A 20,345-nucleotide genomic window follows, 5' to 3' on the forward strand; every position below is an offset into this window, starting at 1 on the left:
TTATTTTTTTATCTGTGAAATTTTGACAATTCAGGAGCGCATGAAGCCTGTGGAGGAGAGGCAAGGTCAGGGCAGGCTATGAAGGGGGTGCAGGAGATGATCAGTGCCACAGTCAGGGCAGCACAGTCCTGTGCCAGTGTCCCAGTGTGCCAACCTGTGCTTGAGCCCCTCCGTCTGCCCGGCCCTTACCCCCACTTATGCAGGTCTCCAGGTGCCAATCCAGTGCTGATCCTCAGCCATGGTGCTGGCACTGCCTGCTGATTGGCTTCTCCGCTGCTATCTCCCTCACTGTCTGAAACCAGCACCGCGATAGAGACTGAGCACTGACACCAGCACCGTGATATAGAGCACTGACACCAGCACCAAGATAGAGAGCACTGACACCAGCACCGTGATAGAGACTGAGCACTGACACCAGCACTGAGATAGAGAGCACTGACACTAGCACCAAGATAGAGAGCACTGACACCAGCACCGAGACAGAGAGCACTGACACCAGCACCGAGATAGAGAACACTGACACCAGCACCGAGATAGAGAGCACTGACACCGGCATCGAGATAGAGAGCACTGACACCGGCATCGAGATAGAGAGCACTGACACCGGCATCGAGATAGAGAGCATTGACACTGGCACCGTGATAGAGAGCACTGACACCAGCACCGAGATAGAGAGCACTGACACCAGCACTGATACCAGCAACTCGCTGCAGGACCCAAAAATATGACCTCAACCTCTTCAAACAGGAGGGTTTAGGCATATAGTACGGTGTGCTTTTTTTGTGCAAGGGAGACAGCTGCAGAATCGGTCAGCAGTGCACTCAGCAGCAGTGCACCAGAATATACTTTGTATATTTGAAAGAAAGTATATTCTAAGATTATTACAACCCTATATACTATATGGGTTTACTTCCTCTTTCATTCCCTGCAAAGGCAAAGCATAATGAACTACTATGCATCCCATAGTAGCCCATTATGTGTCACTTAGCGAAATCACCGCTGTCCCCTGTAGTCTGGAGCATCCATCTTCTCGGTGGGGTCTCGCAGCTCCGCCGCTGTCATTCGGCGAAGCCGCGATAACATCACTCCCGCGCATGCGCACGGGAGCCGACACGCGCGGCATCTTCGTCATTGAGGAAGCCGTGCTCAGTGCGCCTGCACACCACTGTCTACGGAGCATGCGCCGTAGACAGTGGTGCATGTCTTCCGGCAAATATCTCCTAAACCGTATAGGTTTAGGAGATATTTCTTGGACTTACAGGTAAGCCTTAATCTAGGCTTACCTGTAGGTCAAAGTGGTTTGTAAGGGTTTACAACCACTTTAAAAGGACCTTTGTGGACCTAGTAGCTAGTGATTTGCAGACTGTCCCTGCTCCAAACACCAAAGGCCGCGTACACACGGGCGGACTGTTCGCCCAACTAAGTTCGTCAAACAATCCGACAAACAGTCCGTTCAAAATTTGCATGAACGGACTTGACCACACACGATGAACGAACAGTCCGCTGAAAGCGTGCGCGATGACGTGAACGGCACGTACGACGGGACTAGAAAAACGACGTCCTATACACTGCAATGCAAACTTCGGCCGTGTAAATCCGTTCTGAGCATGCGCGATACTTAGTTCGTCCAACTTGCCTACACACGAGCGGACTGTCCGCTGAAACCAAGTTTGGACAGACAAAACCAAGTTTGGACGGACTGTCTTACGGAAATTCCGAAAAACTTTGTTCGTCAGACTGTCCGCTGAAACTGTCCGCTGAAGCCCACACACGAGCGGATTGTCCGCTGAAACACTGTTCAGCGGACTAAGTTGGGCGAACAGTCCGCCCGTGTGTGTACGCGGCCAAGCTGTCCCTCAGTCCCTACACTGATAAAAGACAGCTGCAGAATCGGTCAGCACTCAGCAGTACAGCAGTGAGCAGTGCACCATAATATACTTTATATATTTGAAAGAAAGTATATTATACGTGTACAACCCTATATACTGTACACCTATACCAGTCCTTAAAAAGACTTTTGTGGACCTAATAGTAATAGCTAGTGATTAAACTGTCTGTTCCTGCTCCACACAGCATCCTGTCCCTACACTGACAAAAGACAGAATGTTAATTAGAAAAGGTGTCTCACACAGAGTGGTGCTGTGGATACATAAAAGTATAGTAAGTGCCACGTCCAGATATAATTTTTTTACAAAAAAGACAAAAGATCGGGCTTCTGGACTTTTTAGGCACCATATAATATATGGTGCCTAAAAAGGCCAGAAGCCCCATCTTTTGTGTTTTTTGTAAAAGACAGAATGTAAAATGGCCGCCAGATCAGGTCTATTTATAAGGTAGGGGATATGTCCAATTGTCCATGTGCTGAAATGTCTCAATTGGCTATCCTGTACCCCATGATGGATGTGTCATCATGGGTCAAAGTTCTTCACAATGTAAACGTATATATCCGGCGCGCGAACAGCGCCAGAAGTACGCCAGTTTGGCGAATCGCGAACGAGCAAAATTTGCCGCAAAACGATCGCCGGGCGAACTGCAAGGCCATCCCTATTTCTAAATGAAATTATTGCTGCAGCAGCTTCTATACACACTATAGATGTGCCACTTTACAGGTGGACTAAGGGGACCCCTCAGGCACTATATTGAAAGAAATGTTTAATTTTTATACTTTCACTTTAAGCATCAATAAATCACTGCTCATTTAAAAATTACGTTTTTTACAATTTTTTTTTTTCATTGATACATGTCGCCCAGGGCAGTACTCGGATCCCCATAACCATTGTATGCCCAAATACTTGCATATAAACCTTCAAAATGGGCACTTTTGATTTTTCACGTTCGGTCCCATAGACTTCAATGAGGTTTTGTTGTTCGGTTATGAACTTTCCCGATGTTAGAAAGTTCTGGTGCGATGCGAACAGGGTAGAGGATTTTTTTCTGGTTGAATAACCAAAAATATGCCAAAATAATGATGGTCTGCTTTTTATATGAATATTATAAATACAGACATGTGATTCTCGGTCATTGATTGTAATTGTAATGTATATTACATATTGATAAGTAAGTGTTTAGTATGGAATGGATGGGACGCAGCTATTTATAGACAGTCACAGGAACCAACATTCCAGCCGGGAATGTCACTGGCACTAAGCTCAGTGCAGCGGAGCTGGGGGAAGGAGGAGGAGGAAAGCGAAAGTGAAAGCAACTCCTTTCCTTCTTTTTTAGGGATAGCAAACACAAATTTTTTACAAGCTGTTTTTACTTGTGTTTTAATATAGATTTGCATTTCTAATTTTGTAAAACAGCCGTGCACAGCTGAGTCAGCGAAGGATAAAGAGACGAAAGGCGTGACAATGACATGAAAATCTCCACCCTCCTAGGCAAAGAAATGTCTCCTCTGGGATTATTATTGCTGCTTTTCTTGCAGCACACAGGTACGTTTTATTTGTTTACATTTCTTGTAACATATAAGACAATCAATAACACAGCAGTGGCAGACGGAGGTAGGTGCCCCACCCTCACACAAAGGGAGGGGGAGAGATCAGCAGATTTAGGCACCATGCACACTGGAGCTCATAAACTGCAGTTTATTGGAGTTTGGGCTTTTTTTTTTTTTTTAAACCCATAAACTCCACTCTATGTTAGCCTATGTGTCAATGCACACATGGACGTTTTTTTTAGCTTCAATGAGAAGTGGAGTTTATTGGCTTTTTTCTGAACGCCAGAAATTCGCATTCAAAGTGCCGTTTTTCACCGCCAAAAAATGACAAACGCACAGAAAACTCATAAACACACGTTAATTAGTGTTCGGCATTCTATTTTTTCAATTAATTGTGGGAGTTTGGAATGCACTGTGGGATCTTTGGAGTGTCCTCTGTGTATTTTTATTGAAAACGCCCATAAACGCTAGTATAAAATGCTGTTAAAAGCAAGTTTTTCAACCAGCGTTTTCTGCCAGCAATCTGGCATCCAGAAACCATGTTTTTAAAGGGACATAGAAAAAAAAACACAAAAAAATGCATGCACAAACACATTAATAACGAGAGTTTAAAAACACAAAACTTACTGCAAAACTTTCCTGAAAACCGCACCGACTGCATAGATGTGAACCTAGACTTAAAGTCTTGTACAAGAAAACAATTACCTGTCCAGTGGGACCCCAGATTCTGCAAAGGTTAACTGATTGTTATTGTTTTTTTTTTTTTCTAACATCCTTGAGAATAAAATGGCGGTCGCTGTAATACTTTCTGTCACACAGTATTTGCGCAGCGGTTTTACAAGCGCACTTTTTTTGGAAAAAAATACACTTTTTTAAATTAAAAAATAAGACAACAATAAAGTTAGCCCAATTTTTTTTTATACTGTGAAAGATAATGTTACGCCGAGTAAATTGATACCCAACATGTCACTCTTCAAAATTGCACCGCTCCTGGAATGGCGACAAACTTTCACCCTTAAAAATCTCTGTAGGCGATGTTTAAATTTACAGGTTGCCAGTTTTGAGCTACAGAGGGGGTCTAGGGCTAGAATTATTGCTCTCTCTCTACCGATCGTGGTGATACCTCACATGTGTGGTTTGAACACCATTTTCATATGCGGGCGCTACTCACGTATGAGTTCACTTCTGCACGCAAGCTCGGTGGGACGGGGAACTTTAAAAAAAAAATGTATCTTATTTATTTTACTTTTTATTTCTTATTTTGACATTGAGTGTGTCACTTTTGTTCCTATTGCAAGGAATATCAACATCCCTTGTAATAGAAAAAAAGCATGACAGGTCCTCTTAAAGATCAAAAAAGACCTCAGATCTCATATTTACACTAAAATGCAATAAAAAAATAAAAAAATTCTCCTTTAAGAGCATTTAATATTTTCACAATTTTTTCCAAGGCGGGGTTGCCCTCTTTATAATCAGTATATACTGCAATAAATAATCTGTGACATGTGCGCACACTGCGTATTAATTTGACTAAAGTCCATTGCATGTTGTAAATAGTTTGACTTTGATCCTCCAGTATGTTGTGAATGGTTAGTCTGAATTAACACCTATGCAATTTTAGTGCTTTTTGCAGATTTGCATATTTGCACTACAGTCCATTTAGTCCTATGGAACATGTTCTGTAGTCAGAGGCGGACTGACAACTCATGGGGCCCCCGAGCAGATTATGGGGCCCCCAGACAATCATAGATTGTTTCTATTGGCTGAGAAGGTACTGGAGAGGTGGGGCAGTATAAATTTAGACCAAAATGATGTCATTAAGGGACATTTCAGAGACAGATGTAAAAAAAACACAGATTTTTACATACTGTCCCTGGTTTTACTGAGGCTGGCAACCCTGATGGGGACCCCTAGTGACCCGGGGCCCTCGGGCAGTGCCCGAGTTGCCAAACGGTCAGTCCGCCCCTGTCTGTAGTGCAAATCTGCAAAATGCAAGAAGCACTAAAAATGCATAGGTGTGAATCCAGCCTGAGGCCCCATGCACACACTGGACATTTGTATAGCTGCTCCTGGGGGCATCTGTCATTTTCTTTTTCTGCCTCTAAACTCCCCTCCATGTTATCCTATGTGTCCATTCACACACAGAAGTTTAGCAGCATTTAGTGGCAGGAGAGTTTAAAGGCAGAAAAAAAAATCAAACAAAAAAAAAACACTACCAGTGCGTCCAGGAGCAGCAGAGTTTTGGCAGAAAAAAAAACACTCGACGCTCCTAAACTCTTCTAAACACACCTAAACACCATGGGGACCCCTAGTGACCTCAAATTCTGGCCAATGAAATAAATAAACACCCAAGCACCAAACTCTGCTAAACTGGTTTGAAAAAAAACGCAGCTTAGGTGAGTTTTTATTGCTGATTTCCTCCTGTCTGGGGAAACAACCTTTTTTTTTTTTTTTTTTACAATAAACCAGTGTGCATGAGGCCCTAAAATCATAGAAAACATTACACTAGGGATGGGTGAATCTGCCCAGGTTTGATTTATCAAAGAACCATTAAGTAAAAACAGCGGGCGCCCCGGCCTAGTGCATTATCCTTAAAACATAACTTTATTTAATCACTTGACGATCGTATACTGTATATAAAACAACAATATTTGTTATTGCCACACTAATCCTCCGCTTGGCCAATCAGGAAGAGGGTCTTGAGACCAGTCACCAGATTGGCTGAAAGGACAGGCGATCCTATTTGACGCCTGGGAGAAGGAGGGAGGAGACGCACGGCAGAAGCCGCCGTGATGCAAAAGTGGAGAGGAGACAGGAGCCGCTGCGTGCCGCTCAAAGGAGCGCTGCCTGCCCACAACCTAAATGGGGTAAGTGTTGGATGGATGACTGACTGACCCACCGACCGACTGACTGTGGGGGATGCTGCTCGATAGGGAGGAGCGGGTGGTTGTTTGCCTCCCCCCTCAAAAAAAAAAAAAAACACTTGCAAATGGGCAGATCCTGTTGGGTTTCCTTCCACCATGGGTTCAGCAGTTCTTGTTTGAAATACGGCAAACCTAAACTAGGCAAATCCCATTGAGGCTTGTACTGCTGCTACATTCTGGCCATTTGTAAAGCTACGCAACAAACTACTGCAAAGAAAGGCATGGTAAGCTAGGCACTGCTATGGGAGACATGTACCAAAGCAGAATATACTGTACAGTAGGGAGATACTATTTGAGCTTTGGCTTTGAGGGCAATACTGAAGATACACAGATTTTATGAATGTATTGAAGAAATTGAATTACTGTAACAATGCACACATCATTTAACAGGCAAATGAACAGATTCTAGGATACTGTACTAGGTAAATGAACACTGACCTATAAGCTGGAAGGAAAATTGATTCAACTAAGTTATAACCGTTGCTACAGGGTTAATGTATTAGCGTCAACTAATTAAAAGTATAAAGGTCCTTGTGTGCACACTATTCATACCCCCCACTAGCAGGTGGGCATATACGTTACTGCTAAAGGAGTACCCCTGAAGGTGTCTGAGAGTAACTGGTGCCTAACTGTCCACGTTGGGCTGCTTACATTGGGGCCTTTCTGTGGGTGGTGCAAGTGTAGCTTCCCTTTTAACCACTTACAGACTGCCCACCGCAGTTTTACGTCGGCTGTTTGAAGGAGGATATTGTTGTTATGGCAGCAGCTAGCTGCCATAACCCCGTTATCCCATTCTTCAGCGGGTGGTCTGCTACAAGATAAAAGCAGTCTCTGCGGCGGATTCACCGCCAGATCACTTTTATCAGTGCCGAGAGAGGGCTGCCCCCCCCCCACCTGCCGCGATCTGGCGCCCTCCGCCTCTTACCGCAGCCGTCAGCAGTGGTGGAGGCGATCAGGTCCGGTCACTAGCTGATTATGGAGACGAGTGAGGGGAAAATGGCCCCCACCCGTCTCCTTACAATTGCTGGGGAGAGGCGACGTCAAAATTTATTTCTGCCCACAGCTCTTAAAGGCCCTTTTTTTTTTTTTATGATTTTTTTTTAAATTACATTTTTTTTTTCTTTATTGCATTTTTGTCTAAATATGAGATCTGAGTTCTTTTTGACCCCCAAATCTCGTATTTAAGAGGTCCTGTCATGCTTTTTTCTATTACAAGGGATGTTTGCATTCTTTGTAATAGAAATAAAAGTGACAATATATATGTATATATATGTATATATATATATATATGTATATGTATATATATATATATATATATATATATATATATATATATATATATATATATATATGTATATGTATATATATATATATATATATGTATATATATATATATATATATGTATATGTATATATATATATATATATATATATATATATATATATATATATATATATATATATATATATATATATATATATATATATATTTTTTTTTTTTTTTTTTTTTTTTTTTTAAACAGTGTAAAAATAAAAAATAAAAGGTAAAATATTTAATAAAAAACTAAATATTTTTAAGCGTGCCCCGTCCCGATGAGCTTACGTGCAGAAGCGAATGCATACATGAGTAGCGCCCACATATGAAAATGGTGTTCAAATCACACATGTGAGGTTTCGCCGTGATCGTTAGAGTGAGAGCAATAATTCTAGCCATAGACCTCCTCTGTAACTTAAAGCATGCAACCTTTAGAATTCTTTAAACATCGCCTATGGAGATTTTTAAGGGTAAAAGTTTGTCGCCATTCCACGAGCGGGCGCAATTTTGAAGAGTGACATGTTGGGTATCAATTTACTCGGCGTAACATTATCCATTATCTTTCACAATATAACAAAAAAAAATGGGCTAACGTTACTGGTGTCTTATTTTTTAATTAAAAAATGTATTTTTTCCAAAATAAGTGCGCTTGTAAGACCACTGCTCAAATACGGTGTGAAAAAAAGTATTGAAACGACCGCAATTTTATTCTCTAGGGTGTTAGAAAAAAAATGTATAATGTTTGGGGGTTCTAAGTAATTTTCTAGCAAAAAAAACCTGTTTTTAACTTGTAAACACAAAAATCTCAGAAAGAGGCTCGGCCATTAAGTGGTTAAGGGTGTACAGCAGATGGCTATTGGGCTGCTAAAGAAGGGGGAGTCTCTCCTGCATTAACTGTGTCAGTGTTGACATAAGTATGGATATTCAGTTCACCCTTTCCAGTACAGGCATCCGATCCAGATCACTTGGTGGACTGCAGTCCTCTTAAGTCAGGTCCTACAAGGCTCTGTGCAATTCCCTGCTCATTCTACCCTGACCCCCTTCCCCCCCGGCAGAGGCAGTCAGCCAGTTAGCAACAAGTGGCAGAGACTCACTATGTGGCTGCATGGATTCATAGGAAATGTAGTCTTAAAGGGGCACTGTACAATACAACTGGATGGCTGCAGAACTAGAGCACCCACAATCCCTGCACACGAGGAGTAGAGAGCAGGATCAGGGGCGGACTGACCACTCATGGGGCCCCTGGGCAATAGGAGATTATGGGGCCCCCTGGGCAATAGGAGATTATGGGCCCCACAGGCAATCAGAGATTATGGGGCCACACAGTATACACATATAGTATACAATCACACAGTATGCACATACATGTAAACACAGTATACACAGACATGTTTCTATTGGCTGAGAAGGTACTGGAGAGTTGGGGCAGCTATAATCTCAGGATTTTTAGACCAAAAGGATGTCGGTAAGGGACATTTCAGAGACAGATGTAAAAAAAACACAGATTTTTACATACTGTCCCTGGTTTTACTGAGGCTGGCAACCCTGATGGGGCCCCCTAGTGGCCCGGGGCCCTCGGGCATTACCCGAGTAGCCAAATGGTCAGTCCGCCCCTGAGCAGGATGCTTATTGTAGGCATTTAGAGAGAGCACAGGGTCATTTGGCAGCTTGGACCTGGAGTGAGCAGACCTGCTGCAGAGTCTGTCAAAGCCTTTGAAATAATGAGCCCTTGAGAGCACCTATAGAGTCGGAGCCACAAAGGGGTCACTTGCTGTGCCTGAGGACCAGAGTTGAGAGACCCTCTGCTGTAAATGCCTACACCAGAGTTGGGACTGGTGAGCCTTGTAAAACCTGACAAAATCACATAGTAAACAAGTGAGAAATAAAGGTTAGCCTGCCACAACTATACTTTTTTACTGTACACATAAATAATTTATAGTAAATTCCTTGCTTTAATTACATCTATTGTATATAGGATTTGCAGGTGCTGCTCTGGGGTACGTACTTTTCACTCATTCAGCTAGAATGGGATCAAATACAACTATTCCCTGCAAGTTTGATGTCAATGCTGTGCCACCAGCACAAAGAACATTCTCAGTAATATGGCACTTTCAAGGAAAGGAAATCTTCAAGTATCCAAACAACCCAGGGGTCCTTAATTCCAGACTATCAATAGATCAAGATAGAATAAAAGATGGAACCGCTGATTTGTACATGTCTGGTGTATCGATATCGGATGGTGGACTTTACAAGTGTTCTATGACTGAAATCCCAGGCGAGAAGGAGAAAGAGATCAGACTGGATGTCTATGGTAAGTCCCCCCATCAGAATCTCCCCCTTTTATCAGAGTCCCCCTATCACCTCAGCTCTTCCCTTTAAATTAGAAGCCCCACATCACAGCAAAGTCATCACTTTCACAACGCCCCCCCCCCCCCCATTTTCACATCAGAACCCCTGCAATAGCATCAGAAACCCTCCTATCACATAAAAGTCGCCTTGTGTTGGGTAAAATCTTTACAAAATGTTGCCCTCATGCCCTAGTTTGTAGTGCTCTGGCCTAGAACACAGCATTAGTCTACAGTTTTGTATGCAGAGTCATCGTTTCTGAATTGTTGGATTAAATTCCAAATAAACCATTAACCTAGCTTGATCAAGAACACACTCCCAGCCTGCTAACTGAATCATTAAGGATCAGCAGAAAACTATGAAGGTTATTCCTTGTGTGTTTCAAGGGAATTGCTTTAAGGCAGAATTTCTCAACCAGTCTGGCCCGTTGTTATAACCTAAATTATTATTATTATTATTCAGGATTTATATAGCGCCAACAGTTTGCGCAACGCTTTACAATATGAGGGCAGACAGTACACTTGCAATACAAATCAATACAGGAGGGACTAGAGGGCCCTGCTCGTTAGAGCTTACAATCTAGAAATAACCTTAGCCATCTTTCTGCAGGATGTGTTGTTATTGTTGGCAATAACCACTAACAAAAAAATTCCAGATGGTAATTGACTTTACATTCATAAATTCGATTTTTTACTCACCGCAAAATCATTTTCTTGCAGTACATTTAGAGACACAGGATTCTGAGACAATAGGGTTATGCGGGCGCCCACAGGAGGATCTGGACTCTGGCAAACAAAAAAATAGTAACCAGCCAGTTATAACCCACTAACTCCCAGCATGCCCCTGTTTTGAGCGTAAGACTATATTCTATAAAACTATAGAAATTCTATGTTCTTCAATAAACTCCAAAAAAATTATTTTACAGTGAATACTAAAATCCAATTTTCTTTCTCAAACATTGAGGGACACAAGATTCAGAGGCAATTAGGAAATCTTAAAGCACTCTGTTTGATGTGCTGCCAGTCCCTCAATTAAAGTGCTAGCTTAGAGAATGCAAGAATAGAAGACTAGTTGGCAGCCCTGAACATTTGGGAAACAGTTGCCTATTGCCAAGAAAACACAAGAGGCACTCATAGATCCAGTAGAATATTCCTTGGCAGGAAAGGGTGGCACCCAATCCCTATGACCAGAGGAGATTAAAAGGAATGATCTTTTTTTTATACAGGACAGGCAGGAAAGGTAGAAGGAGAGAGAGAGAACATTTTTAGGAATATATATAGTTAGGCTTTCTTCCACATTAAGGTGTAGAAAGGTGCAGTCTTTACTCCCAACTGCAGGTGGCACTTGACTGAAGCAGCAATGCAAAAAGAGAAGGAAATGTGAGGAACTGGTTCCTCTCTGACTTCCGGCATTCACAAGGAGACAGCTGTTTTACTGGACGCTGGTGTCACATCACATTCTGCTAACCCTCACATTTTCCTATAGAAGTGACGTTCCACTGAGAAATTATGTACTGCGCATGCGTAACTTACCCATATGTTTTCGAAAAGTTTTTACGACAATACGGAGCAGACACCACTTTGCAACAGGGCTTCGCTCGGCATAATTATATTGTCCACTTGGATGGTGGGGCTTGAACCTGGACTTAGGGGTGGAGCCACATATTGTTTTGTCGTAAAAGGGTTGGAACGCATATGGCGGCGTCACGCATGGGCACTCCAGCGGGTAGCCAAATGTAATGGGTTGCCATGTGTGGCGATACACTGGCACCACACATGACTTCAGCGGCCATCTTGGGTCAGAGTCTATTCAGGACTCCAGCTCCTGGGTTTGGCATACATTTTGCGAGTGGTTAGTGTAGCTACAGATGCCCCGTCTGGCAGGGACAGTGCATACAGATAGGGAAAGATTCCAGAGGAGTAGGGACAGTGCAGGGACTATGTCTACCTTGCTTCAGGAATCCTGCCTTTTTTGGGTGTGGACTGGCCAGGCCAGATTCTGCTCCTTATAGAAAAAACTGTTTGGATAATCAGGGGGACGCCGTCTGTAAAAGTAGTCACCGGAGAGGGGAGTGTAACAGTAATTATTGTATTAACACTTCACCTGCCCGGGGACAAGGGGTCTTATGCCTATAGCCCAAATGAAATGATTATTAGGGCTATTAGGGCAAGTTCCTCTGAATCAGACCAAGGCTATGAAAAAAAAAACAGGGAATGGGGAGAAAGTGGGAAAGGAACCACGAGGGGCTAGGAGAAGGATTATTCAAAGAGGAACACGTAAATAATGCAAAAATATTAAATAAAATTCTTTATTAGCAAAAATAAAAATTCCACCCACAATAAAAATAGTTAAATACCACAATACCTCCACCACATAGTTAAAAATAGTGATAACGTTATCATATGGCAAGTGATCAAAATGAACAGCACCCCTCAAGCATACAGACACTCACCTACTATAGCCAGCTAATAATGTCTGAAGAGAATAAGTGCAAGTAATTAACTATTACAAATTTGCCACGCATGCTCAGATCAAATTCCTACATCAAAGCTATTGGCTACTAGCCTGAACGTAGTCCCATCGTAACGAAATTACTTCATCACGTTCTGAATGATCGGATTTCTCAACAACTTAGTCCGACCGTGTGTATGCAACAGTTTCGGACAAGATCCGACGGACAAAATCTGATGGATTTGGTTGGCAGAATGTCCGACCGTGTGTACAGGGGCTAAGGGTCCCATTCAGGTTTCTAGGTGTCCATCGGGATCTCTGAGCCTAGAGCAGGTTCAATCACCGGAGTTTAAGAATGAACTCATCCATGGAGGATACTGGCTGTTAAGCTGCAGTCATTCATGAGAATCAGTGCGGCCGTCTGTATTCATCTTAGATCGGCTGTTCCCAGGGCAGGAATTGTTGGAAGTGAGAGGGCTACAAGGTGGGCACTGTGAAGACAGGGGCGTCTAGTTGACGCATTTCTTTTGGCAGGCGAATTTCATCAGAGCTTTCATTCATCAGACTTGCCAACCCCTCGCTTCCCACTATTCCTGCCCTGGGAACAGCCGATCTAAGATGAATACGGACGGCCGCACTGATTCTCATGAATGACTGCAGCTTAACAGCCAATATCCTCCACGGATGAGTTAATTCTTAAACTCCAGTGATAGAACCTGCTCTGGGCTCAGAGATTCTGATGGACACCTAGAAACCTGAATGGGACCATTAAGCTCACACACACCTGGAGATCAGCGTACTGCTGATGTGGACTAAGCTTCTGCTTTGAGATCACACGGGCTTCGATTCCAGTGCTGCACATCCAGTGTTTGTGTCTCTGCCTGTGAGCTAAGCAGTCTGAATCCGGGGAACCCGTTGACTATCCCTGCATGGACCAGTAAGCCTTTAATGTTGATACTGTCTGGATATACCTAGTCAGTATATCAAGGGGATATCGGTTTGCGAATGTTAACCATACCATTTATCTATATACTCGGAAGTGAGTATACAAGCCAGTCAATGAAGTGAATTGCCACTGACGCCCATTCATACGGACTTGGGTAAGAATTGTTTTGGTGTTCCTCTTTGAAGAATCCTTCTCCTAGCCCCTCGGGGTTTCTTTACCATTTTCTCCCTGTTCCCTGGTTTTGTTCACAGATTCTGCTCCTTGTTGCAGATGCTGTCAGCTAGTGATGAACGAACTTCCGATGGGATGTTTCGCGAACGAGAACCGAACGAGAACAGCGAAAGCGGGCAAAAGTTCACGAACTGCAAAGTTCGTGGCGGACCCCATTGACTTTAATGGCAGGCGAACCTTAAAAACCTACAGGTCATATTTTCAGCCACAAAATACTTACTAGCTGTGCACACATAGTCCCACAACATGGACACTGACATACCAGAAGTATTAAGTGAATCTGGAATCGACAACGACAAGCATTCTTTTTTTATCTGTGAAATTTTGACAATTCAGGAGTGCATGAAGGCCATGGAGAAGAGGCAAGGTCAGGCCAGGCTATGAAGGGGGTGCAGGAGATGATCAGTGCCACAGTCAGAGAGCACTGACGCCAGCACCAAGATAGAGAGCACTGGCACCAGCACCGTGATAGAGAGCACAGACACAAGCACCGTGATAGAGAGCACTGACACCAGCACCGAGATAGAGAACACTGACACCAGCACCGAGATAGAGAGCACAGAGATAGAGAGCACTGACACCAGCACCGTGATAGAGAGCACTGACACCAGCACAGAGATAGAGAGCACTGACACAAGCACCGTGATAGAGAGCACTGACACCAGCACCGAGATAGAGAGCACTGACACCAGCACCGAGATAGAGAGCACTGACACCAGCACCGAGATAGAGAGCACTGACACCAGCACCGAGATAGAGAGCACTGACACCAGCACCGTGATAGAGAGCACTGACACCAGCACCGTGATAGAGAGCACTGACACCAGCACCGTGATAGAGAGCACTGACACCAGCATCGGGAGAGCACTGACACCAGCACCGAGATAGAGAGCACTGACATCAGCAGCAAGATCTTGTGGGCACCCATGTGACATCGCTAGACACGTCATCATCGACGTCACCTTCCCCACCGCTATAATTACAGATCTCGGAGTAGGCAGCAACACCAGGGACCAACTTCCTCCTTGGACTGATCTGGGTACTGTCGTCAGACTGCTGAGTGGCGGTTGTTGCTACCTCCTCTTCTTGATCCAATGCCAAGAGTGGCTGCGCATCGGCAATGTCTTGTAATGGATCAGAAAATAATTCCTGTGACTCAAGCGGAGGGTATATGGTGGTGGTGTTGGTGGTACTGTCTTTGGGGTTGCACACAGCAGAGAGTGAAGAACAGGGTGCAGATCGAGCGGATGAGGAGGGTGCAGAAGAGTGAGGCTGAGTGAGTCACTCAACTAAGTCTGGTGTGTCCTTTGACTTAAGCAATTTCCCACTTTGGCTCAAGCCTGTTGCTCCTTCCCTACCCCTACCACCCCTGCGGAAGGGCCTGCCTCTTCCTCTGCCTGTCATTTTTTAAATGATCCTGTGACAAAAGTCTCTAGAGAAGTGTAGTATGTATGTGGAAGAAGGTATATAACACCCCGCTTCAATCAGTCATTTTGGGGGGCCACTGGTCTATCACACCAGTTAAAATACTTTTTTTTTTATTCCATTTGTCACTCTTTGTAGTATCGCTGCAGAACCACTCAGCAGTCACAATGCTGCACAGTGGAAATGCACTATACTATGCTTTCTATATGTGCAAGTATTTTATACGTGTATTACACCCCTATACCAGTTCTTAAAAGGACCTTTGTGGACCTAATAGTAGCTAGCTAGTAGCTAGCGAATTGCAGACTGTCCCTGCTCCAAAAACCAAACTGTCCCTCCCTACACTGAGAAAAGACAGCTGCAGAATCGGTCAGCAGCACTGCATGCAGTGCACTATAATATGCTTTCTATATTTGAAAGAAAGTATTTTATACGTGTACAACCCTATATACTGTACACCTATACCAGTCCTTAAAAGGACCTTTGTGGACCTAGTAGCTAGTGATTTGCAGACTGTCCCTCAGTCCCTACACTGATAAAAGACAGCTGCAGAATCGGTCAGCACTCAGCTCAGCAGTCAAGTATAATAGGCTTTCTATATTTGAAAGAAAGTATATTATACATGTACAACCCTATATACTGTACACCTATACCAGTCCTTAAAAGGACTTTGTGGATCTAATAGTAATAGCTAGAAATTAAACTGACTGTCCCTGCTCCACACAGCGTCCTGTCCCTACACTAACAAAAGACAGCTGCAGAATCGGTCAGCAGTGCACTCAGCAATCAGCAGCACAGCAGTCAGCAGCAGTGCACCAGAACCGTAAGTGGCTCCGGGTGATATGCCTACCTGCCGAGCCTAACTGGGTTGTGTTGAACCTTTCTACATTATATTGCTATTGCCTTACTTGAACTCTGTGTGTTCACTGTCCACCACACCACGCTGCACCTAACTCACAAAGGTAGTCCATGAACTACAGAAATCAGAAAGTCTCAACTTTCAAAACCATTCTTTAAAAGCTGGAAAAACTCGACTTTGAGCAAACTTTTATACTCTAAGCTTGTTTTGATCTAATATGGCTTTTCTTACAGCCCCTCCAAGGATCACCATAACAGGTAAAAACATTAATATATCTAAAGAGAATGTCCTGACCTGCGCCATTTCTGGATTCTACCCGGTGGACATCGACATTAAATGGCTTCGGGATGGAATAATACTGAACAATGTTACATTGGAGAAACCTCAAAGAGACCCAGATGGGATGTACAGTATGAGGAGCTCAGTGACAATAATACCCACTGAGAAGGACAGGAAGCGGACCTTCTCCTGCAGAATCCAACACGAGTCTCTTCCTACACCTCTCCAGGAGGACTTCAAGCTGCTGTATGGAGGTAATATTATTATTTATTCCAAGCCTGGAATTTACCTACAAGAACCTAATCACTACCACTTCTAACACACTAGAGAGTACTACAGCACATTTTCTATGCCGTTTTTCATGTGTTTGGAAACACACAGATGTGAATGGCGCCTCATTGTTCTTGTGAAAACGCACCAATTTCACTTTCAGGCCCCATTCACACCTAGAGTAGTAGGAGGGCAGGTTTTTTGGCTAGTTTTCTCAGTGACACAAATAGGGCAGCCCATTGATTTCAATGGCAAAGTAGCTAGTGGGGACTCTCTTCCACATTTTTTATTGCATTTGTCACCTGTTTTTTTCATGTGGCAAAATGTGGGTTTGCTTCTGTATTTGGTGTGCCATTAACAATTAATGGCACTGAAAGTGCAACGAGGTAATTATTGTTGTATAAATGTGGCCATACACTATACCAGTGATTCTCAACTAGGGTTCCTCCAGAGGTTGCTAGGGGTTCCTTCAGCATTGGGCCATTTCTGCCTCTCGGATAAGTTCCCACCAACACCATTGATCTTTTTAGATATCTGTATTGAGGTAATTCTTCCCAATGACCACAAGTGTAAGGAGCATTCTTCCCACTGACCATCACACTAATATATTATGAGTTGTAGATTTCTAATTTTTAGCAGGGGTTCCCTGAGACCAGAGAACTATTTCAAGGGTTCCTCTGTGTTGAAAATGTTGAGAAAGGCTACACTATACAATCTAATTGTATAATCTCTGCACAATCTCCTTTAGATTTACCAACAACTATATAATAGGAGGAGACACCATCAATCCAATAACTCTGTATCCAATCAGGCAGGCTCTTGCACTACATCAGGGATGTCCCGTGGGCTGCATGTGGCTCCAGGGAGTTAAGCACGCAGCCGGAGCTCGTCTGAAAGGACTCTGGGGAAGCCAAGCAAATACATACATGGGGGGAATGCCGGGGGTGCTGTGAAGACTTAGTTGATGGGTGAAGGTGTGCTAATGCGGTCAGCTGGTAAATTCCTTCCTGTGTCTTACTGGCTGGTCTGTCTGTGTCTGTATACCAGGAAGGTTCTGAAGTGGTCTGCAAAATATAGCCATTGATGAGGTGAGGCCTTGTTTTCAAAATCAAAGAAAACTTGTATGTTTGTGCAATCGGGGTTCATCATCATCATTGCTTGCCGATGCCAACCAGCCGGTGTCATTATACGGTGGCAGGTCGGCTTGTAGCTGTACGTCGGTCCCTTTAAGCGGGATAGCGCGCGCGCGCTGCACAGCTTGGGTGCCGGTGCCCGTGACTAAAGGTCACGACGACTGCCGGAAATGAGCGAGCACGAGAGGCAGAACAGGGACGTGTGTGTGTAAAAACACACATTCCTGTTCTGAGAGGAGATGCAGATCATGAGTTCCTACAAGCTGGGAACCAGGATATGTCATCTCCTATAGTCAGTCTCCTCCCCCTACAGTTAGAACACAAATGAGGTAACACCGTTAACCCCTTGATCGCCCCCTAGTGTTAACCCCTTCCCTGGCAGTGACATTTACACAGTAATCAGTGTATTTTTATAGCACTAATCGCTGTATCAATGCCAATGGTCCCAAAAATTGGTGAAAAGTGTCCGATATGTTGCAGTCCCGATAAAAAATTGCAGATCGCCACCATTACTAGTAGAAAATAAATAATAAAAAATCCATAAATCTATCCCCTATTTTGTAGATGCTATAACTTTTGCGCAAACCAATCAATATACACCTTTTGCAATTTTTTTATTACCAAAAATATGAAGAATACATTTCGGCCTAAACTGAGGGAAAAAAATGGGGCTATTATAGAAAAAAGTACAAAATATTGTATTTTTTTCAAAATTATTTTTTTGTTTATAGCGCAAAAAATAAAAACCGCAGAGGTGATCAAATACCACCAAACAAAATCTCTATTTGTGGGAAAAAAAGGACGTCAATTTTGTTTGGGTACAACGTCGCACGACCGTGCAATTGTCAGTTGAAGCAGTGCCGAATCGCAAAAAATGCTCTGGTCATAGAGCAGCCAATTCTTCTGGGGCTGAAGTGGTTAATAATCTATTGGTACATAGGGGAGCTGGATTTTAGAAGAAAAAAAAAAAGTTGAATTTATCCTTTTAAAAGTCAAGAAGTATGACAATTTAAATTCCTAACAAATGCTGTTTAAAGGCAATCATTTTAACACATAACTTGTGGTCCGGTATATTGATATTTGTACTTTATCTTTACAGATACAACAAGCTCTACACTCATCATCATTATTCCTGTGGTTGCCGGTGTTGTGATACTTATAATAATAACAGTTGTTGCAATATTATGTGTCAAGAGAAAAGGTAGGAAAGTGTTTATTTCTCACATAAGAAAAATCACAATCCGTTTTAGTTAAAGGGCTAGTTCACCTTTTAAAAAAAATGAAAAAATGAACTAGCCTCATTTTACTTTTTTTATGACAGGCAAATTCATTCATTTATAGCTGATGATTCGTATAGGATTTGACATAGCAATGTATTAAAGTGTTACTAAACCCAGTAATATGAAAATAGTTCATCCTCCCCCCCTCCCGTGCCCACAGCTTCTTTTTACATTAAAATACTGCCACTATATACCTTTTTGGCTGATCTGTATACTGCGGTCACATGATAAACTGCAGGGTCTGCCTGAGTGCTGAGTGTTCAGGTAGGAGGAGATTTTCACTATAGCGTATGTCCTCATGTTGTTATGGGAGGCGGATCATCTATCCATCAAGATGTGACATCCCACCCACTGTGTTCTTTGTTAGTTACTGGGCATGGAGGAGGAGGAGGAGGGAGGGACTGGGCTGCCATTTAGGATCTGTATACACGCCCAAATGTGTGATGTCATACCATGTGACCTGGCTAGTTTTGATAAACAAGGTAATGTTATCTCCAGCAATAGAGACCAAACTGAGCATGTGCAGCAGGACTACCCTCCCTGTGTCTTATGTGGCCTTGCCAAGAGAGACCCTGCAGGAGGATCTGTCCATACAGGATCAAAGAGCCTTTTTACACAATAGACGGGATTAATCCCTTAAGTGCCACAGTGAGTATAACAAAAATGCTGTTCTGCATATACAGACAGATTTTACTGTTGTGGGTTAAGTAACCCTTTAAATATGTAATAATTTCGAACCCTAATTTTAATCCTATAATGGACATAGTCAAAAGTGTAGATCCCCAGAAATTAATATCAATATTCTATAATATGCTTCATATTCCCTCATCCACTAAAATAGCTTACAATATAAAATCAAGGTGGGAGGGAGACCTAGGAATCCTGGAAGAGGAGGAATGGAGTGAAGCATTGGACACATGCCAAGCTGTCTCACCCAATCTGAAAGACTGACCCAAACATACAACATACGTCCTACACGTCCTACACTGCGCATACCTCACACCTATAAGAATAGTGAAATTCACCCAGGGACAACCCTCCACGTGTCTATTATGTAGTCGAGAAACAGGCACATTCTACCACCTGTGGTCCTGCCCCTATATACAGGGCTTCTGGAAACAAGTGGTAGATTTTCTTCATGGCAATATGGGATCTCCGCTGACCCTAGACCCCAAACCATGCCTACTGGGTATTTTCCCAGACACTGAGACTGACAAATACACCAAAACTTTTATGCAGGAGACCCTATTTTCTGCCCGGAAAAATATTGCTAAACTCTGGATGAGACAAGTTCCCTCTAGATTATCTGACTGGAAAACTGACGTTAATAGCACATTGCCCTATAAAAAAATGCGTCTACATTAATAGAGGGTGCTCTGCAAAATATAGCAAAGTCTGGGACCATTGGCTGAATTCAACTGACGTGTGTAGCACTGCAGAGCATGTCTCC

At 43.2% G+C, this 20,345-nt stretch overlaps 1 protein-coding gene across 1 annotated transcript in view; it reads left to right on the plus strand.

Annotated features, from left to right (window-relative positions):
* Nucleotides 1–3,152: 3,152 nt before the first annotated feature.
* Nucleotides 3,153–20,345, plus strand: part of LOC143923722 (uncharacterized) — a 40,137-nt gene continuing 22,944 nt past the window's right edge. The window contains exons 1-4 of the mRNA XM_077447534.1: nt 3,153–3,431; nt 9,651–9,986; nt 16,167–16,466; nt 18,715–18,816. Coding sequence (XP_077303660.1) covers nt 3,356–3,431; nt 9,651–9,986; nt 16,167–16,466; nt 18,715–18,816 — 814 coding nt within the window. The 5' untranslated portion in view covers nt 3,153–3,355. The remainder of the gene's footprint in view (nt 3,432–9,650; nt 9,987–16,166; nt 16,467–18,714; nt 18,817–20,345) is intronic.

This window comes from Lithobates pipiens, unplaced genomic scaffold (assembly GCF_037356315.1).
Source record: "Lithobates pipiens isolate NorthernLeopardFrog02 unplaced genomic scaffold, aLitPip1_a1.2 Scaffold_22, whole genome shotgun sequence".
NCBI classification, from domain to species: Eukaryota; Metazoa; Chordata; class Amphibia; order Anura; family Ranidae; genus Lithobates; species Lithobates pipiens.